This window comes from Hyperolius riggenbachi, chromosome 3, assembly GCF_040937935.1.
Source record: "Hyperolius riggenbachi isolate aHypRig1 chromosome 3, aHypRig1.pri, whole genome shotgun sequence".
NCBI classification, from domain to species: Eukaryota; Metazoa; Chordata; class Amphibia; order Anura; family Hyperoliidae; genus Hyperolius; species Hyperolius riggenbachi.
The window spans coordinates 518,394,618-518,417,534 of record NC_090648.1 but is presented as its reverse complement, the minus strand read 5'-3'; the positions used below and the strand labels follow the sequence as shown (position 1 = coordinate 518,417,534).

The 22,917-nt window shown below is 50.4% G+C and overlaps 1 protein-coding gene across 7 annotated transcripts in view; it reads left to right on the top strand.

The window, feature by feature from the left end:
- The window catches only part of HMGXB3 (HMG-box containing 3), a 205,552-nt gene that overhangs the window by 56,238 nt on the left and 126,397 nt on the right, over positions 1-22,917 (top strand). For all 7 annotated transcript variants that reach the window (XM_068278426.1, XM_068278430.1, XM_068278428.1 and 4 more), the window contains exons 9-12: positions 9,456-9,551; positions 14,756-14,902; positions 16,823-17,124; positions 17,795-17,922. In XM_068278426.1, coding sequence (XP_068134527.1) covers positions 9,456-9,551; positions 14,756-14,902; positions 16,823-17,124; positions 17,795-17,922 — 673 coding nt within the window. The remainder of the gene's footprint in view (positions 1-9,455; positions 9,552-14,755; positions 14,903-16,822; positions 17,125-17,794; positions 17,923-22,917) is intronic.

The window sequence follows — 22,917 nt, the reverse complement described above, 5'->3', positions numbered from 1 at the left end:
CAGATCCTACAGTGTGTTTGAACCAGGTGGACCTGGGAATTCACACTGAGCCAGATTACTTTTGTTTATCATTGTATTATTATTCAGACTAGTTCCAGGGTGCTGAGACCACGGACCTCGGTCCCAAGACTAGGGAACTGTATTGTCATTTGTGTTATACTCCAGACTAGTTCCAGGATGCTGAGACCACGGACCTCGCACCCAAGACTAGGGAACTGTATTATCATTTGTGTTATACTCCAGACTAGTTCCAGGGTGCTGAGACCACGGACCTCGCACCCAAGACTAGGGAACTGTATTATCATTTGTGTTATACTCCAGACTAATTCCAGGATGCTGAGACCACGGACCTCGCACCCAAGACTAGGGAACTGTATTATCATTTGTGTTATACTCCAGACTAGTTCCAGGGTGCTGAGACCACGGACCTCGCACCCAAGACTAGGGAACTGTATTATCATTTGTGTTATACTCCAGACTAATTCCAGGATGCTGAGACCACGGACCTCGCACCCAAGACTAGGGAACTGTATTATCATTTGTGTTATACTCCAGACTAGTTCCAGGGTGCTGAGACCACGGACCTCGCACCCAAGACTAGGGAACTGTATTATCATTTGTGTTATACTCCAGACTAGTTCCAGGGTGCTGAGACCACGGACCTCGCACCCAAGACTAGGGAACTGTATTATCATTTGTGTTATACTCCAGACTAGTTCCAGGGTGCTGAGACCACGGACCTCGCACCCAAGACTAGGGAACTGTATTATCATTTGTGTTATACTCCAGACTAGTTCCAGGGTGCTGAGACCACGGACCTCGCACCCAAGACTAGGGAACTGTATTGTCATTTGTGTTATAATTTGGACTAGTTCCAGGGTGCTGAGACCACGGACCTAGCACCCAAGACTAGGGAACTGTATTATCATTTGTGTTATACTCCAGACTAGTTCCAGGGTGCTGAGACCACGGACCTCGCACCCAAGACTAGGGAACTGTATTATCATTTGTGTTATACTCCAGACTAGTTCCAGGGTGCTGAGACCACGGACCTCGCACCCAAGACTAGGGAACTGTATTGTCATTTGTGTTATAATTTGGACTAGTTCCAGGGTGCTGAGACCACGGACCTCGCACCCAAGACTAGGGAACTGTATTATCATTTGTGTTATACTCCAGACTAGTTCCAGGGTGCTGAGACCACGGACCTCGCACCCAAGACTAGGGAACTGTATTATCATTTGTGTTATACTCCAGACTAGTTCCAGGGTGCTGAGACCACGGACCTCGCACCCAAGACTAGGGAATTGCATTATCATTTGTGTTAGTCTCCAGACCTGCTTGTGACGCCCATCTTCCAGGGTCACTAGCCACCGGGTCTTCTTGCTATCCATGTAAGGAGGAGAGAGGCAAGGTGAAGCCAGCACTGCGATTCAAAATTTTTAATGGAGTAATGGATTGTAAAAAGCACTTACAGTCAGCATTCGGTCGGATGCAATGCGGATGTGGTGGGCGCCAGGTCTAGATCCCCCTGCGGACGTCCGTTTCGCGCGTCTAGCGCTTGTTCACCGCAATGGGGAAGAGATGGGGGCGGACTGTTTCAGCGTGGATGAAATACCCATGCTACGGAGGCACTTCAGCCTACGTCAGCCAGTCACGCCCCCCGTCTCCATGGCAGCCAACGACGCCCACTTGCCCCGTGTAGAGGACGTGAAGCGTCCTTGTAACTAAGTGGGTGGAAGCATGGGAAGGCGGGGCGCACCGCCGGGCCAATCAGCGCCCAGCTTTAAAGTGTAAACATGAGCACATTACATAAGTGCGCACGCTAAGAGCCTACTGTATTAGAGGCTAAAGAACTTAGGAGTACGGGCAGTGACGGCGCGGACCAGCGTCCCGACACCCAGGCAACCAATCAGTAGGCATTGCACATAGAAACAATTAAAAACAAACTCAAGCCGGGAGAGGAGAGAGAGGCCAGAGAGAAGATGGCCAAAGACGTCTTGGTGATTGGTTGCCTGGGTGTCGGGACGCTGGTCCTCTACACGGGGCAAGTGGGCGTCGTTGGCTGCCATGGAGACAGGGGGCGTGACTGGCTGACGTAGGCGGAAGTGCTGCCGTAGCATGGGTATTTCATCCACGCTGAAACAGTCCGCCCCCATCTCTGCCCCATTGCGGTGAACAAGCGCTAGACGCGCGAAACGGACGTCCGCAGGGGGATCTAGACCTGGCGCCCACCACATCCGCATTGCATCCGACCGAATGCTGACTGTAAGTGCTTTTTACAATCCATTACTCCATTAAAAATTTTAAATCGCAGTGCTGGCTTCACCTTGCCTCTCTACTCCTTACAAGTTTGCTGTCTGCTATTAAGCCTCTGCACGCCTTTCCACAGGACGTACACTTACAATCGACACAGTGAATTCAGGTCCAGTCCACATCTCCTGCTGCCACTTATTAAGAGTGCTGGAACTTTACTTTTCTTGCATTGAAATCTTCTTACTATCCAGCCTGACTCCGCCCCTTGGAGAGTCTAAGGCTGCTGGAAGGTTCCTGTTCTCTCAACAGCAGTATTGCTCATACTGCCTGCTATCACCTGTTCACAGGTGCATTACTCAAAGTATTACTGTTACACCAAACACTCACATACCTTAGGTGTCCAGAGGTTAGCAATATATCTGTATTATCGGTGATTCTGCAGATCATCAATAATCAGGTATATATCTGCATTCTTGGTGATACTGCAGATCACCAATAATCAGATTCTCTCTGCGTGCTGACACCAATCGTTACAACCGGCAAGTTGTTTCTCCGCTGAATGTCCGCAAAGCGTGCCATGGCCGGGTAAGACCGCCTGAAATGCCCACACAACTTCCTGGCCTGCTTCAGGACGTCCTCTAAGCCTGGGTACTTGGACACAAATCTTTGCATGACCAGATTCAGCACATGTGCCATGCAGGGTACGTGTGTCAGCTTTCCCAAATTCAAAGCGGAAAGGAGATTGCTGCCATTGTCACACACTACGTTGCCGATCTCCAGCTGGTGCGGGGTCAGCCATTGCTCCACCTCTTTGTTAAGAGCAGCCAGGAGAGCTGGTCCAGTGTGACTCTCCGCTTTGAGGCAAGACATGTCTAAAATGGCGTGACACCGTCGTACCTGGTATGCAGCGTAGGCTCTGGGGAGATTGGGCTGTGTAGCTGGAGAGGAGGAGATGGCAGCACCACTAAAGTTGAATTGCCACTCAGCCAAGGAGGAGGAGGATGACAGCGAAGAGGATGTAGCAGGAGGAGAAGGAGAGGAGGTGGCAGGAGGCCTGCCTGCAAGCCGTGGAGGTGTCACAAGTTGGTCTGCTGCGCAGCCAATTACTCCCTGCTTGCCATCAGTCACTAGGTTGACCCAATGGACTGTGTACGTAATGTAGCGGCCCTGCCCGTACTTGGCAGACCAGGCATCCGTGGTCAGGTGGACCCTTGACCCAACGCTCTTCGCAAGAGATGACACCACTTGCCTCTCAACTGCACGGTACAGTTTGGGTATGGCCTTTTTTGAAAAATATTTGCGGCCTGGTATCTTCCACTGCGGTGTCCCAATGGCCACAAATTTACGGAAAGCCTCTGACTCCACCAGCTTGTATGGTAATAGCTGGCGAGCTAATTGTTCCGCCACGCCAACTGTCAGACGCTGGGCAAGAGGGTGACTGGCAGAAATTGGATTTTTCCGCTCAAAGACTTCCTTCACGGACACCTGACTGTGGGCAGAGGAGCAGGAACCACTCAAGGGCAGAGGCGGTGTGGAGGAGGGTGGCTGTGAAGGTGCAAGAGAGAAAGCGGCTGAATACGCTGCACCTGAAGGAGGAAGAGAAAGCGGAGGGTGGTTTCTCTTTTGGGTGCTGATTTTCCTCAGGTGTTCTTGCCATTGCTGTTTGTGCCTTTTCTCCAGGTGCCTTCGTAAGGCACTTGTCCCTACGTGAGAGTTGGCCTTTCCACGGCTCAATTTTTGGAGGCAGAGAGAACAGATGGCTTTGCTCTGATCTGAGACATACACGTTGAAAAATGTCCAAACCGCTGAGCCCCCCTGGGGTGATGGCACTATGGTGGCATCAGAAGCTGACGTTGAAGGGCATGTTGGCTGGCTGTCCATAGCTGGCGATACATGGCACCGGACACTGCCCCCAGCTGTTTCTGAGGACGAACTCCCTCTGCTTCTTTCATGGACTCGTCTCCTCCTACTCCTCTCTGGCTCCCCCTCTGAACTGTCCCCCTGGTCATCTCCTCTATTGGGAACATACGTGGCATCCGTATAATCGTCATCATAATCCTCCTGCCCAGCTTTGCTTTCCTCAGACATCAGGTACTTCATCATCCCCCTCTTTACACGTTACGTCCATACTATCGCCACCTAACTCAGACGTATGAGGTGGTGTAACTTGCTTAGCGCCCTCATCTTGTTGTAGCAGTATTGGCTGTTAATCAGTGATTTCCACACCAAATAACTCCTGCGAAGTGTCAAATGCAGTGGATGTGGTGCTTGTACACTAGTGCTGGTGGCTGCGGGAGATGAGGTGTTCTGTGTTTAATAGTCAACCACGTCCTGACAATCTTGGGAAGTGATGGGACGTGCCTTCTTCTAAACACTGTACTTTGGGCCAGGGCCACACAAAATCACATCAACACGACCTCGCACAGACCTGCCGGTGCCAGGTGGCCTTTCTCTGGGTCTGCCTCTACCTCTTCCTCTACCTGGTTTGTCCATTTTGTCCATCTCGGGGGGATGCTAGGTATATGCAGTGAGGTGGGTTCACTGAACACAACAGCTAGGTATATGCAGTGAGGTGGGTTCACTCAACACAAAAGGTAGTTAGATGCAGTGAGGTGGGATCACTGAACACAGAAGGTAGTTAGATGCAGTGAGGTAGGTTCACTCAATACAACATCTAGGTATATGCAGTGAGGTGGGTTCACTCAACACAAAAGGTAGTTAGATGCAGTGAGGTGGGTTCACTGAACACAAAGGTAGGTATATGCAGTGATGAGGTGGGTTACCTAAACACAACCGGTATTAGGTATATGCAGTACTGGGTAGTACAATGTGCAGCTCCCTGTCACACACACAGGTAGTCACTAAATGTGCTGGGCCGCTGGCAGTGGCACACACACAGTATGAATTATCAAGGCTGTCTATGCAACACAAGTGTCAGTTTGACACACAGAAGAAAAAAAAATAGATCACAAGAACAGGATTAGCTCTGAAAAGAGCTGTTGAATGAGGGGTGCTATTAAAGCAATAAGATTCAGCCAGGAGCAAGCTAACAAGCCAAGAGCCTAACTAATCTTTCCCTAGGAGAAAGTCTGCAGCAGCTCGCCCTACTCTGTCTATTTGCAGGCACACGAGTGAGTGTAATGGCCAGCGGAGCCTGCCTTATATAAGGTGGGGAGTGGCTCCAGGGATGAGTGTAGCCTGATTGGCTGCAATGTGCCTGCTGACTGTGATGTAGAGGGTCAAAGTTGACCCTCATAGAGCATTATGGGGCAAATCGAACTTCCCGGAAAGTTCACCGGCGAAGGCGAACCACCCGAAGTTCGCCAGCGAACCGTTCGGGCCATCTCTATTTACCTGTCCACGGTGCCCTCTTCAGCTTCCTCCATTTATACTTTACCTGTCCGCTGTGCCCGCCGCGGTGCCCTCTTCAGCTTCATCCATGTATACTTTACCTGTCCGCTGTGCCGGCCGCGGTGCCCTCTTCAGCTTCATCCGTGTATACTTTACCTGTCCGCTGTGCCCTCCGAGGTGCCCTCTTCAGCTTCCTCCATTTATACTTTACCTGTCCGCTGTGCCCTCCATGGTGCCCTCTTCAGCTTCCTCCATTTATACTTTACCTGTCCGCTGTGCCCTCCGCGGTGCCCTCTTCAGCTTCCTCCATTTATACTTTACCTGTCCGCTGTGCCCTCCATGGTGCCCTCTTCAGCTTCCTCCATTTATACTTTACCTGTCCGCTGTGCCCTCCATGGTGCCCTCTTCAGCTTCCTCCATTTATACTTTACCTGTCCGCTGTGCCCTCCGCGGTGCCCTCTTCAGCTTCATCCATTTATACTTTACCTGTCCGCTGTGCCCGCCGCGGTGCCCTCTTCAGCTTCCTCCATGTATACTTTACCTGTCCGCGGTGCCCTCTTCAGCTTCCTCCATTTATACTTTACCAGTCCGCTGTGCCGGCCGTGGTGCCCTCGTCAGCTTCCTCCATTTATACTTTACCTGTCCGCTGTGCCGGCCGTGGTGCCCTCGTCAGCTTCCTCCATTTATTCTTTACCTGTCCGCTGTGCCCTCCGCGGTGCCCTCGTCAGCTTCCTCCATTTATACTTTACCTGTCCGCTGTGCCGGCCGCGGTGCCCTCTTCAGCTTCCTCCATTTATACTTTACCTGTCCGCTGTGCCCGCCACGGTGCCCTCTTCAGCTTCCTCCATTTATACTTTACCTGTCCGCTGTGTTCGCCGCGGTGCCCTCTTCAGCTTCCTCCATTTATACTTTACCTGTCCGCTGTGCCCTCTTCAGCTTCCTCCATTTATACTTTACCTGTCCGCTGTGCCGGCCGTGGTGCCCTCGTCAGCTTCCTCCATTTATACTTTACCTGTCCGCTGTGCCGGCCGCGGTGCCCTCTTCAGCTTCCTCCATTTATACTTTACCTGTCCGCTGTGCCCGCCGCGGTGCCCTCTTCAGCTTCCTCCATTTATAATTTACCTGTCCGCTGTGCCCGCCGCGGTGCCCTCTTCAGCTTCCTCCATTTGTACTTTACCTGTCCGCTGTGCCCTCCGCGGTGCCCTCTTCAGCTTTCTCCATTTATACTTTACCTGTCCGCTGTGCCCGCCACGGTGCCCTCTTCAGCTTCCTCCATTTATACTTTACCTGTCCGCTGTGTTCGCCGCAAAGCCCTCTTCAGCTTCCTCCATTTATACTTTACCTGTCCGCTGTGCCCTCCGTGGTGCCCTCTTCAGCTTCCTCCATTTATACTTTACCTGTCCGCTGTGCCGGCCGCGGTGCCCTCTTCAGCTTCCTCCATTTATACTTTACCTGTTCGCTGTGCCGGCCGTGGTGCCCTCGTCAGCTTCCTCCATTTACACTTTACCTGTCCGCTGTGCCCACCGCGGTGCCCTCTTCAGCTTCCTCCATTTATACTTTACCTGTCCGCTGTGCCTGCCGCGGTGCCCTCTTCCGCTTCCTCTATTTATACTTTACCTGTCCGCTGTGCCCTCCGCGGTGCCCTCTTCAGCTTCCTCCATTTATACTTTACCTGTCCGCTGTGCCTGCCGCGGTGCCCTCTTCCGCTTCCTCTATTTATACTTTACCTGTCCGCTGTGCCCGCCGCGGTGCCCTCTTCAGCTTTCTCCATTTATACTTTACCTGTCCGCTGTGCCGGCCGCGGTGCCCTCTTCAGCTTCCTCCATTTATACTTTACCTGTCCGCTGTGCCCTCCGCGGTGCCCTCTTCAGCTTCCTCCATTTATACTTTACCTGTTCGCTGTGCCCGCCACGGTGCCCTCTTCAGCTTCCTCCATTTATACTTTACCTGTCCGCTGTGCCTGCCGCGGTGCCCACTTCAGCTTCCTCCATTTATACTTTACCTGTCCGCTGTGCCCTCCGCGGTGCCCTCTTCAGCTTCCTCCATTTATACTTTACCTGTCCGCTGTGCCTGCCGCGGTGCCCTCTTCAGCTTCCTCCATTTATACTTTACCTGTCCACTGTGCCCTCCGCGGTGCCCTCTTCAGCTTCCTCCATTTATACTTTACCTGTCCGCTGTGCCGGCCGCGGTGCCCTCGTCAGCTTCCTCCATTTATTCTTTACCTGTCCGCTGTGCCCGCCGCGGTGCCCTCTTCAGCTTCCTCCATTTGTACTTTACCTGTCCGCTGTGCCCTCCGCGGTGCCCTCGTCAGCTTCCTCCATTTATACTTTACCTGTCCGCTGTGCCCTCCGCGGTGCCCTCTTCAGCTTTCTCCATTTATACTTTACCTGTCCGCTGTGCCCGCCGCGGTGCCCTCTTCCGCTTCCTCCATTTATACTTTACCTGTCCGCTGTACCCTCCGCGGTGCCCTCTTCAGCTTCCTCCATTTATACTTTACCTGTCTGCTGTGCCCGCCGCGGTGCCCTCGTCAGCTTCCTCCATTTATACTTTACCTGTCCGCTGTGCCCGCCGCGGTGCCCTCTTCCGCTTCCTCCATTTATACTTTACCTGTCCGCTGTGCCTGCCGCGGTGCCCTCGTCAGCTTCCTCCATTTATACTTTACCTGTCCGCTGTGCCCTCCGCGGTGCCCTCTTCAGCTTCCTCCATTTATACTTTACCTGTCCGCTGTGCCCTCCGCGGTGCCCTCTTCAGCTTCCTCCATTTATACTTTACCTGTCCGCTGTGCCTGCCGCGGTGCCCTCTTCAGCTTCCTCCATTTATACTTTACCTGTCCGCTGTGCCCTCCGAGGTGCCCTCTTCAGCTTTCTCCATTTGTACTTTACCTGTCCGCTGTGCCCTCCGAGGTGCCCTCTTCAGCTTCCTCCATTTATACTTTACCTGTCCGCTGTGCCCGCCGCGGTGCCCTCTTCAGCTTCCTCCATTTATAATTTACCTGTCCGCTGTGCCCGCCGCTAAGCCCTCTTCAGCTTCCTCCATTTATACTTTACCTGTCCGCTGTGCCGGCCGCGGTGCCCTCTTCAGCTTCCTCCATTTATACTTTACCTGTCCGCTGTGCCCTCCGTGGTGCCCTCGTCAGCTTCCTCCATTTATACTTTACCTGTTCGCTGTGCCGGCCGCGGTGCCCTCTTCAGCTTCCTCTATTTATACTTTACCTGTCCGCTGTGCCCTCCGCGGTGCCTTCTTCAGCTTCCTCCATTTATACTTTACCTGTCCGCTGTGCCCGCCGCGGTGCCCTCGTCAGCTTCCTCCATTTATACTTTACCTGTCCGCTGTGCCCTCCGAGGTGCCCTCTTCAGCTTTCTCCATTTATACTCTACCTGTCCGCGGTGCCCTCTTCAGCTTCCTCCATTTATACTTTACCTGTCCGCTGTGCCCTCCGCGGTGCCTTCTTCAGCTTCCTCCATTTATACTTTACCTGTCCGCTGTGCCCGCCGCGGTGCCCTCGTCAGCTTCCTCCATTTATACTTTACCTGTCCGCTGTGCCCGCCGCGGTGCCCTCTTCAGCTTCCTCCATTTATACTTTACCTGTCCGCTGTGCCCGCCGCGGTGCCCTCGTCAGCTTCCTCCATTTATACTTTACCTGTCCGCTGTGCCCTCCGCGATGCCCTCGTCAGCTTCCTCCATTTATACTTTACCTGTCCGCTGTGCCCGCCGCGGTGCCCTCTTCAGCTTCCTCCGTTGGAAGTCATGCTGCGGGTGTATTGCACATGACCCATGTGTGACGGCATTATTATTATTATTTATAGCATTAATAAAACGTGAATTTTATCCTTTCTTCTTCACTTCAGGTAAGAGCTGACATCCCTGCAGCAGCCCAGAGACAGCCGGATAAAGGAGTGACTGAAAACTCCCCAGCCTACAAGTACAGCAGCCCAGTGCCACTAGTAAGTGAGACTTCCATATAAGCCTGTCTATTTATTACAAACGTCAGGGTTGTGGTTCAGGGAAGCAGTGTGAACAAGACCCTTGCTTCTCACAATCTAATCCTACCATAGTCATAGTGTAATGTCCTACCATATTATTATGTATTTATATAGCACTGACATCTTCTGCAGCACATTACAGAGTACATAGTCATGTCACTGACTGTCCTCAGAGGAGCTCACACTCTAATCCTACCATAGTCATAGTGTAATGTCCTACCATATTATTATTATGTATTTATATAGCACTGACATCTCCTGCAGCACATTACAGAGTACATAGTCATGTCACTGACTGTCCTCAGAGGAGCTCACACTCTAATCCTACCATAGTCATAGTGTAATGTCCTACCATATTATTATTATGTATTTATATAGCACTGACATCTTCTGCAGCACTGTACAGAGTACATGGTCATGTCACTGACTGTCCTCAGAGGAGCTCACAATCTAATCCTACCATAGTCATAGTGTAATGTCCTACCATATTATTATTATGTATTTATATAGCACTGACATCTTCTGCAGCACTGTACAGAGTACATGGTCATGTCACCGACTGTCCTCAGAGGAGCTCACACTCTAATCCTGCCATAGTCATAGTCTAATGTCCTACCATATTATTATTATGTATTTATATAGCACTGCCATCTTCTGCAGCACTGTACAGAGTACATGGTCATGTCACCGACTGTCCTCAGAGGAGCTCACAATCTAATCCTACCATAGTCATAGTGTAATGTCCTACCATATTATTATTATGTATTTATATAGCACTGACATCTTCTGCAGCACTGTACAGAGTACATAGTCATGTCACTGACTGTCCTCAGAGGAGCTCACAATCTAATCCTACCATAGTCATAGTGTAATGTCCTACCATATTATTATTATGTATTTATATAGCACTGACATCTTCTGCAGCACTGTACAGAGTACATGGTCATGTCACCGACTGTCCTCAGAGGAGCTCACACTCTAATCCTGCCATAGTCATAGTCTAATGTCCTACCATATTATTATTATGTATTTATATAGCACTGCCATCTTCTGCAGCACATTACAGAGTACATAGTCATGTCGCTGACTGTCCTCAGAGGAGCTCACAATCTAATCCTATCATAGTCATAGTCTAATGTCCTACCACATTATTTTTATGTATTTATATAGCACTGACATCTTCTGCAGCACATTACAGAGTACATAGTCACGTCACTGACTGTCCTCAGAGGAGCTCACACTCTAATCCTACCATAGTCATAGTGTAATGTCCTACCATATTATTTTTATGTATTTATATAGCACTGACATCTTCTGCAGCACATTACAGAGTACATAGTCATGTCACTGACTGTCCTCAGAGAAGCTTACAATCTAATCCTACCATAGTCATAGTATAATGTCCTACAATATTATTATTATGTATTTATATAGCACTGACATGACATCTTCTGCAGCACATTACAGAGTACATAGTCATGTCACTGACTGTCCTCAGAGGGGCTCACACTCTAATCCTACCATAGTCATAGTGTAATGTCCTACCATATTATTATTATGTACTTATATAGCACTGACATCTCCTGCAGCACATTACAGAGTACATAGTCATGTCACTGACTGTCCTCAGAGGAGCTCACACTCTAATCCTACCATAGTCACAGTCTAATGTCCTACCATATTATTATTATGTATTTATATAGCAATGACATCTTCTGCAGCACTATACAGAGTACATAGTCATGTCACTGACTGTCCTCAGAGGAGCTCACACTCTAATCCTACCATAGTCATAGTGTAATGTCCTACCATATTATCATTATGTATTTATATAGCACTGACATCTCCTGCAGCACATTACAGAGTACATAGTCATGTCACTGACTATCCTCAGAGGAGCTCACACTCTAATCCTACCATAGTCATAGTCTAATGTCCTACCATATTATTATTATGTATTTATATAGCACTGACATCTTCTGCAGCACATTACAGAGTACATAGCCATGTCACTGACTGTCCTCAGAGGGGCTCACACTCTAATCCTACCATAGTCATAGTGTAATGTCCTACCATATTATTATTATGTACTTATATAGCACTGACATCTCCCGCAGCACATTACAGAGTACATAGTCATGTCACTGACTGTCCTCAGAGGAGCTCACACTCTAATCCTACCATAGTCATAGTCTAATGTCCTCCCATATTATTATTATGTATTTCTATAGCACTGACATCTTCTGAAGCACATTACAGAGTACATAGTCATGTCACTGACTGTCCCCAGAGGAGCTCACACTCTAATCCTACCATAGTCATAGTCTAATGTCCTACCATATTATTATTATGTATTTATATAGCACTGACATCTTCTGCAGCACATTACAGAGTACATAGCCATGTCACTGACTGTCCTCAGAGGAGCTCACACTCTAATCCTACCATAGCCATAGTGTAATGTCCTACCATATTATTATTATGTATTTATATAGCACTGACATCTTCTGCAGCACTTTACAGAGTACATAGCCATGTCACTGACTGTCCTCAGAGGAGCTCACAATCTAATCCCACCATAGTCATAGTCTAATGTCCTACCATATTATTATTATGTATTTATATAGCACTGACATCTCCTGCAGCACATTACAGAGTACATAGCCATGTCACTGACTGTCCTCAGAGGAGCTCACACTCTAATCCTACCATAGTCCTAGTCTAATGTCCTACCATATTATTATTATGTATTTATATAGCACTGACATCTTCTGCAGCACATTACAGAGTACATAGTCATGTCACTGATTGTCCTCAGAGGAGCTCACAATCTAATCCTACCATAGTCATAGTCTAATGTCCTACCATATTATTATTATGTATTTATATAGCACTGACATCTCCTGCAGCACATTACAGAGTACATAGTCATGTCACTGACTGTCCTCAGAGGAGCTCACACTCTAATCCTACCATAGTCATAGTCTAATGTCCTACCATATTAATATTATTATGTATTTATATAGCAGTGACATCTCCTGCAGCACATTACAGAGTACATAGTCATGTCACTGACTGTCCTCAGAGGAGCTCACACTCTAATCCTACCATAGTCATAGTGTAATGTCCTACCATATTATTATTATGTATTTATATAGCACTGACATCTTCTGCAGCACATTACAGAGTACATAGTCATGTCACTGACTGTCCTCAGAGGAGCTCACAATCTAACCCTACTATAGTCATAGTCTAATGTCCTACCATATTATTATTATTATGTATTTATATAGCACTGACATCTTCTGCAGCACATTACAGAGTACATAGTCATGTCACTGACTATCCTCAGAGGAGCTCACAGCCTAATCCCTACCATAGTCATAGTCTAATGCCCTACCATATTATTATTATGTATTTATATAGCACTGACATCTTCTGCAGCACATTACAGAGTACATAGTCATGTCACTGACTGTCCTCAGAGGAGCTCACACTCTAATCCTATCATAGTCATAGTCTAATGTCCTACCATATTATTATTATGTATTTATATAGCACTGACATCTTCTGCAGCACATTACAGAGTACATAGTCATGTCACCGACTGTCCTCAGAGGAGCTCACAATCTAATCCTACCATAGTCATAGTGTAATGTCCTACCATATTATTATTATGTATTTATATAGCACTGACATCTTCTGCAGCACATTACAGAGTACATAGTCATGTCACTGACTATCCTCAGAGGAGCTCACACTCTAATCCTACCATAGTCATAGTCTAATGTCCTACCATATTATTATTATGTATTTATATTGCACTGACATCTTCTGCAGTACTTTACAGAGTACATAGTCATGTCACTGACTGTCCTCAGATGTGGCATAACTCACAGATGACACAAAATGGTAGAACACCCTCAGTTTTTATGAGATAATTATTGGCCTTAATTCACTAAAATCATGCTGGAGATATTAAGGCTAGAGAAAACTTGCTACAACACAGTGAGAGAGTTATCTTATCTTTTCATTCCTTATGTTACCTCCTCTGTAGTTAAGTTACCTCCTCTGTAGTTATTTTCACACGCAGTTCATTAATGGCCTGTCTTTGGCCTCAATTCACTAAGATCCTGCTGGAGATAATAAGGCAAGAGAAAACTTACCTCCACACGTGAGAGAGTTATCTTACCTCTTCATTCCTTAAGTTACCTCTCCTGTAGTTATTTTACCTCCTCTGTAGTTAATTTACCTCCTCTGTAGTTATTTTCACATGCAGTTCATTAATGGCCTGTCTTTGGCCTCAATTCACTAAGATAATGCTGGAGATAATAAGGCAAGAGAAAACTTACCTCCACACGTGAGAGAGTTATCTTACCTCTTCATTCCTTAAGTTACCTCTCCTGTAGTTATTTTACCTCCTCTGTAGTTAATTTACCTCCTCTGTAGTTATTTTCACATGCAGCTAATTAACAGCTTGTCTTTAACTCTGGAGTTATTTTAAGGATTGGAGAGTTAATTTAAAGACAGAAGAGTTAACTTTAGGCTTGCCTGAGGTAAAATGTTTCCTGAATAATACATGCCTTATCACCATGGTAACAACTCTAGAAGAGTTATTAAAGACAGGAGATAAGCTTAGTGAATTGAGGCCAAATTTTTATCTTTAGAATTCTGGAGTTATTTTAAGGATTGAAGAGGTAACTTTAGATTTGCCTGAGGTAAAATATTTCCTGAATACTACATGCCTCATCACCATGGTGATAACTCTAGAAACGTTATTAAAGACAGGAGATGAGCTTAGCGAATTGAGGCCAATGGCAGGCAATGGTGATGTGTTTAGTTGGGTAACTCCAGTTCATTAGGCAATGTATTCGTGCCAAAAGAAATAATGTAGCTGAGGCGCCTCTGGCCAGGCGGTGCTGTGCAGTTCACAGGAAGTTGGTGTGACCAGTTTTTAAGACCTCCACTTTGTGAACAGGAAATCCCGTTCCGGAGAGGTTTTGAGCCTGTATGCAGAGGTGCACCTGCAGCAACGCAGCTGTCCAAAGTGGATATTCTACGCATGTCAGCATGGTTGCTTTCAGTATTTGTGCTGTAACAAAGATTGTGTTATCACCTCTGCTGTGCCTGTTCCTTCATCCTCATATCTTTTCTCATTCCAACAGGACCTGGGCCTGGCAACTCAGAGAGGGAGAGGGAGATGTAAAAATCCCTTCTGTAATTTCATGTACACTAACAGGCATAAGCCAAAGGTGTGTCCCAACTGTGGCAGCAATCTCAAGGAGAAGGCAGAGAAAGTGCAGAAACCCTCCGTAAGTGCTGTGCTGTAGTCTACATGTGTGGCATCGCTACCGAGGACTATCCTAGGGCTGTTTCCTTTCATTGCTAGGTAACTTCTCACAATAGCACCAGTCCCTCAAGGGTTATCTGTGCCTCAGAACTTCACTGAGCAGACACTGTTTACATTAGAGGGGCACAGCAAGGTCAAGCAGTGAGCCAGTCCTGGCATTTTTTGCAGCCCTTCACTGTAGAGATTGGATTGTAAAACTGGGTGTTTTCTTTTATATTTTAAACATGTGGGGGGGAAAGGTGAGGGTGGCTAAAGAGGTGATTTGGCACTATAAGAGTGTGTGTGTGTGTGGGGGGGGGGGGGTATGTTTAGGGGGAAGGGTAAGTGATGAATGGCCACTTTGTGTGGTCAGAGGGGGGAGCTTGGGGGGGGGGGGGTAAATAGATGACGGTAACTGGGCACTACTGGGGTGGGTGTTTAGGGGGGAGGGTAAGTGATGAGCCGGAGGTGGGAGCTGGAGGGAGGGTAAGGAGATGACTGGGCACTGCTAGTGGGGGGGGGGGGAGTGTTTAGGGGGGAGGGTAAGTGATGAGGTGGAGGGAGGGTACGGAGATGACTGGGCACTGCTAGTGGGGGGGGGGGGGGGGGGGAGAGTGTTTAGGGGGGAGGGTAAGTGATGAGGTGGAGGGAGGGTACGGAGATGACTGGGCACTGCTAGTGGGGGGGGGGGGGGGAGAAGAGAGTGTTTAGGGGGGAGGGTAAGTGATGGGCCGGAGGTGGGAGCTGGAGGGAGGGTAAGGAGATGACTGGGCACTGCTAGTGGGGGGGGGGGGGAGAGAGTGTTTAGGGGGGAGGGTAAGTGATGAGGTGGAGGGAGGGTACGGAGATGACTGGGCACTGCTAGTGGGGGGGGGGGAGAGAGTGTTTAGGGGGGAGGGTAAGTGATGAGGTGGAGGGAGGGTACGGAGATGACTGGGCACTGCTAGTGGGGGGGGGGGGAGAGAGTGTTTAGGGGGGAGGGTAAGTGATGAGGTGGAGGGAGGGTACGGAGATGACTGGGCACTGCTAGTGGGGGGGTGGGTGAGAAGAGAGTGTTTAGGGGGGAGGGTAAGTGATGGGCCGGAGGTGGGAGCTGGAGGGAGGGTAAGGAGATGACTGGGCACTGCTAGTGGGGGGGGGGAGAAGAGAGTGTTTAGGGGGGAGGGTAAGTGATGAGGTGGAGGGAGGGTACGGAGATGATACACCACCATGGCCTCAATTCACTAAGCTTTATCAAACGTTTGATAATTTACCTCATGAGTAACATCTAATTTTGAATTCACTAAGGTGTTATAGATTTATCTATAAAATGTTCATCCTACCTAATGAAAGCTAAGGGTCTCTGCGTCCAGCAGTTTTGTCCCTGCGCCCCAGGATTTTTGTTACTGTGCATGTGCGCAGTAACGGACAGCTGGGACCAGGGAGCTGGACGGGCGGGCTAGCAAGGTGGGCGGGTGCGGGCGAGCGAGGTGGGCGGGTGCGGGCACGTGTCTGTGTCGGGCACGCTCGGCGCGCGGCGGTTGCGTGCGCAGCGTATGCGCACTGGCGGCGGCGGCCGTAGACCTAGAGCCCGTTTTTAAATGGGCTGGGTCTATTAGTTAGATCTATAAAACTTTAGTGAATTTAAAATTAGATTTTACTCATGAGGTAAATTTTCATACGTCTGATAAGGTGTTGGATAAAGCTTAGTGAATTGAGGCCCATGTGAGGGGTGGGGTTGACCTACAGGTGGCCCCGTGATGATAATCTTGCTGAAGCCTATGGATGAGTGGTGGAGTTACACTTGTTCACAATAGATAGCCCTGCAGCCCTGGCTAGCCGCTGATTGAAGCAGCAGGTAGAAGGTTAAGCACTATGGTGAGATTTTGGGTCTGCAGAGTGACGTGTTTTCCATACTCTACAGGCAGCTGCTATTGCGGCTTCCACTGATGCGGCTGTTCGGGAGCCGCTCTCGCAGTCTCAGAAAGAAGTCCAGCGGCATTCCACTCTGCAGCTCCTCCGTAAAACCGTCCAGATCCCTGAGAACGAGTGCGAGATGACCGACACCTTCACGCTCATCCAAGAGCTTAACAGTTCTCGTCTAGTACTGTCTGACGTCAGCGACGGCACCGTCACCATCCAGCAGACCTCCTGGGCGAGCTTCTATGAGTCTCCAGCGGAGCAGTGTCTGCTGTGTGGCACGCAGCTGTACAAGGGGGACAGGAAGTAAGTGTTCCCTCTCATCTGAGGCTCCTCCCCATTATGAGCCACACAGCTGTACAAGGGGGACAGGAAGTAAGTGTTCCCTCTCATCTGAGGCTCCTCCCCATTATGAGCCACACAGCTGTACAAGGGGGACAGGAAGTAAGTGTTCCCTCTCATCTGAGGCTCCTCCCCATTATTAGCCACACAGCTGTACAAGGGGGACAGGAAGTAAGAAAGAAGGGTTTGCTTAGGAACAATTTCACTCTATGTTCTCTAAGTCACAAGTCTTCCAGATTGCAGATACAGGACGTAGACATAATTCAGAAATCCAGTCACTAAAAGGCTGCCTGACACGTGTTTCATGGCCAAAAGCCGCTTCCTCAGAGGCACACAGTGTACACATCGATTGCAGATCGAGAGGTTACAAATGCCAACCGCAATCTGTAATAGAGTGAAATTAGAGCGGACGTGTCCGGAATACAGATGAATCTTTGTTCCGGGGCTGTATTAGCACGGACACGTCGTTGATCGCTCTAATTTTACTGTATTACAGATTGCGGTTGGCATTTTTTACCTGTGTCTGTATTAATTATGGGTTATAAGATTGTTTCATTCATCCTTCATACACTGGAAATTGAATAGAGGGATTTGTGGACGTCCACTAACGTTCTTCCTTTCTATTTCCTTCCAGCCCACTGACTGGTGTTCAGGACTGCTGGCTTCTAACGGCCAATCGTCTGCAGCTGGTGAGTGCGCAAGCCAAAGTGTGCCGCAACCCGCACTGTCTGGCTATACACAGCTTCAATGATACCTATACTGGTAAGTGGAGCGCAATAGCAGCAATGCTTCCCATGAGCATGTACAGATCCTGACCCCTCCCACTTCTCCATCCCACTCCTCCTCCAGTGCAGATCCTGATCCCTCCCACTACTCCATCCCACTCCTCCCACAGTGCAGATCCTGATCCCTCCCACTTCTCCATCCCACTCCTCTTTCCACAGTGCAGATCCTGATCCCTCCCACTTCTCCATCCCACTCCTCCCACAGTGCAGATCCTGACCCCTCCCACTTCTCCATCCCACTCCTCTTCCCACAGTGCAGATCCTGATCCCTCCCACTTCTCCATCCCACTCCTCTTCCCACAGTGCAGATCCTGATCCCTCCCACTTCTCCATCCCACTCCTCCCACAGTGCAGATCCTGATCCCTCCCACTTCTCCATTCCACTCCTCCCACAGTGCAGATCCTGACCCCTCCCACTTCTCCATCCCACTCCTCTTCCCACAGTGCAGATCCTGATCCCTCCCACTTCTCCATCCCACTCCTCTTCCCACAGTGCAGATCCTGATCCCTCCCACTTCTCCATCCCACTCCTCTTCCCACAGTGCAGATCCTGATCCCTCCCACTTCTCCATCCCACTCCTCTTCCCACAGTGCAGATCCTGATCCCTCCCACTTCTCCATCCCACTCCTCCCACAGTGCAGATCCTGATCCCTCCCACTTCTCCATCCCACTCCTCCCACAGTGCAGATCCTGACCCCTCCCACTTCTCCATCCCACTCCTCTTCCCACAGTGCAGATCCTGATCCCTCCCACTTCTCCATCCCACTCCTCTTCCCACAGTGCAGATCCTGACCCCTCCCACTTCTCCATCCCACTCCTCCCACAGTACAGATCCTGACCCCTCCCACTTCTCCATCCCACTCCTCTTCCCACAGTGCAGATCCTGACCCCTCCCACTTCTCCATCCCACTCCTCCCACAGTGCAGATCCTGATTCCTCCCACTTCTCCATCCCACTCCTCCCACAGTGCAGATCCTGACCCCTCCCACTTCTCCATCCCACTCCTCTTCCCACAGTGCAGATCCTGATCCCTCCCACTTCTCCATCCCACTCCTCTTCCCACAGTGCAGATCCTGACCCCTCCCACTTCTCCATCCCACTCCTCCCACAGTACAGATCCTGACCCCTCCCACTTCTCCATCCCACTCCTCCCACAGTACAGATCCTGACCCCTCCCACTTCTCCATCCCACTCCTCTTCCCACAGTGCAGATCCTGATCCCTCCCACTTCTCCATCCCACTCCTCTTCCCACAGTGCAGATCCTAATCCCTCCCACTTCTCCATCCCACTCCTCTTCCCACAGTGCAGATCCTGATCCCTCCCACTTCTCCATCCCACTCCTCTTCCCACAGTGCAGATCCTGATCCCTCCCACTTCTCCATCCCACTCCTCTTCCCACAGTGCAGATCCTGATCCCTCCCACTTCTCCATCCCACTCCTCTTCCCACAGTGCAGATCCTGATCCCTCCCCACTTCTCCATCCCACTCCTCTTCCCACAGTGCAGATCTTGATCCCTCCCACTACTCCATCCCACTCCTCTTCCCACAGTGCAGATCCTGATCCCTCCCACTCCTCTTCCCACAGTACAGATCCTGACCCCTCCCACTTCTCCATCCCACTCCTCTTCCCACAGTGCAGATCCTGATCCCTCCCACTTCTCCATCCCACTCCTCTTCCCACAGTGCAGATCCTGATCCCTCCCACTTCTCCATCCCACTCCTCTTCCCACAGTGCAGATCCTGATCCCTCCCCACTTCTCCATCCCACTCCTCTTCCCACAGTGCAGATCTTGATCCCTCCCACTACTCCATCCCACTCCTCTTCCCACAGTGCAGATCCTGATCCCTCCCACTCCTCTTCCCACAGTGCAGATCCTGATCCCTTCCCACTTCTCCATCCCACTCCTCCCACAGTGCAGATCCAGATCCCTTCCCACTTCTCCATCCCACTCCTCCCACAGTGCAGATCCTGATCCCTCCCACTTCTCCATCCCACTCCTCTTCCCACAGTGCAGATCCTGATCCTTCCCACTTCTCCATCCCACTCCTCTTCCCACAATGCAGATCCTGATTCCTCCCATTTCTCTCTCCCACTCCTCTTCCCGCAGTGCAGATCCTGATCCCTCCCACTTCTCCATCCCACTCCTCCCACAGTGCAGATCCTGATCCCTCCAACTTCTCCATCCCACTCCTCTTCCCACAATGCAGATCCTGATCCCTCCCACTTCTCCATCCCACTCCTCTTCCCACAGTGCAGATCCTGATCCCTCCAACTCCTCTTCCCACAGTGCAGATCCTGAATTCTCCCACTTCTCCATCCCACTCCTCCCACAGTGCAAATCCTGATCCCTCCCACTACTCCATCCCACTCCTCTTCCCACAATGCAGATCCTGATCCCTCCCACTTCTCCATCCCACTCCTCTTCCCACAATGCAGATCCTGATCCCTCCCACTTCTCCATCCCACTCTTCCCACAGTGCAGATCCTGATCCCTCCCACTTCTCCATCCCACTCCTCCCACAGTGCAGATCCTGATCCCTCCCACTTCTCCATCCCACTCCTCTTCCCACAATGCAGATCCTGATCCCTCCCACTCCTCCATCCCGCTCCTCTTCCCACAATGCAGATCCCGATCCCTTCCACTTCTCCATCCAACTCCTCTTCCCACAGTGCAGATCCTGATCTCTCCCACTCCTCTTCCCACAATGCAGATCCTGATCCCTCCCAATCCTCCATCCCACTCCTCTTCCCAGAATGCAGATCCTGATCCCTCCCACTTCTCCATCCCACTCCTCTTCCCACAGTGCAGATCCTGATCCCTCCCACTCCTCTTCCCACAGTGCAGATCCTGATCCCTCCCACTTCTCCATCCCACTCCTCCCACAGTGCAGATCCTGATCCCTCCCACTTCTCCATCCCACTCCTCTTCCCACAATGCAGATCCTGATCCCTCCCACTTCTCCATCCCACTCCTCTTCCCACAATGCAGATCCTGATCCCTCCCACTGCTCCATCCCACTCTTCCCACAGTGCAGATCCTGATCCCTCCCACTTCTCCATCCCACTCCTTTTCCCACAGTACAGATCCTGATCCCACCCACTACTCCACCCCACTCCTCTTCCCACAGTGCAGATCCCGATCCCTCCCATTCCTCCATCCCACTCCTCCTCCCACAATGCAGATCCTGATCTCTCCCACTTCTCCATCCCACTCCTCTTCCCACAATGCAGATCCTGATCCCTCCCACTTCTCCATCCCACTCCTCTTCTCACAATGCAGATCCTGATCCCTCCCACTCCTCTTCCCACAATGCAGATCCTGATCCCTCCCACTCCTCCATCCCACTCCTCTTCCCACAATGCAGATCCTGATCCCTCCCACTTCTCCATCCCACTCCTCTTCCCACAATGCAGATCCTGATCCCTCGCACTTCTCCATCCCACTCCTCTTCCCACAATGCAGATCCTGATCCCTCCCACTTCTCCATCCCACTCCTCTTCCCACAGTGCAGATCCTGATCCATCCCACTGCTCTTCCCACAGTACAGATCCTGATCCCTCCCACTTCTCCATCCCACTCCTTTTCCCACAATGCAGATCCTGATCCCTCCCACTTCTCCATCCCACTCCTCTTCCCACAGTACAGATCCTGATCCCTCCCACTTCTCCATCACACTCCTCTTCCCACAGTGCAGATCTTGATCCCTCTCACTTCTCCATACCACTGCTCCTCCCACAATGCAGATCCTGATCCCTCCCACTTCTCCATCCCACTCCTCTTCCCACAATGCAGATCCTGATCCCTCCCACTCCTCCATCCCACTCCTCTTCCCACAATGCAGATCCTGATCCCTCCCACTCCTCCATACCACTCCTCTTCCCACAATGCAGATCCTGATCCCTCCCACTTCTCCATCCCACTCCTCTTCCCATAGTGCAGATCCTGGTCACTCCCACTTCTCTTTCCCTCTCCTCTTCCCACAGTGCAGATCCTGATCCCTCCCACTCCTCTTCCCACATTGCAGATCCTGATCCATCCCACTGCTCTTCCCACAGTGCAGATCCTGATCCCTCCCACTTCTCCATCCCACTGCTCTTCCCACAATGCGGATCCTGATCCCTCCCACTTCTCCGTCCCCCTCCTCTTCCCACAGTGCAGATCCTGATCCCTCCCACTTCTCCATCCCACTCCTCCTCCCACAGTGCAGATCCTGATCCCTCCCACTCCTCCATCCCACACCTCTTCCCACAGTGCACATCCTGATCCCTCCCACTTCTCCATCCCACTCCTCTTCCCACAGTGCAGATCCTGATCCCTCCCACTTCTCTATTCTTAATCCTCTTGCCACAGTGCAGATCCTGATCCCTCCCACTCCTCCATCCCACTCCTCTTCCCTCAGTGCACATCCTGATCTCTCCCACTTCTTTTCCCACAGTACAGATCCTGATCCCTACCACCTCTCCATCCCACTCCTTTTCCCACAGTACAGATCCTGATCCCTCCCACTTCTCTATCCCACTCCTCTTCCCATAGTACAGATCCTGATCCCTCCCACTTCTCCATCCCACTCCTTTTCCCACAGTACAGATCCTGATCCCTCCCACTTCTCCATCCCACTCCTTTTCCCACAGTACAGATCCTGATCCCCACCACTTCTCCATCCCACTCCTCTTCCCACAGTACAGATCCTGATCCCTCCCACTTCTCCATACCACTCCTCTTCCCACAGTGCAGATCCTGATCCCTCCCACTCCTCCATCCCACTCCTCTTCCCACAATGCAGATCCTGATCCCTCCCACTTCTCCATCCCACTGCTCTTCCCACAGTGCAGATCCTGATCCCTCCCACTTATCCATCCCACTCCTCCTCCCACAATGCAGATCCTGATCCCTCCCACTTCTCCATCCCACTCCTCTTCCCACAATGCAGATCCTGATCCCTCCCACTTCTCCATCCCACTCCTCTTC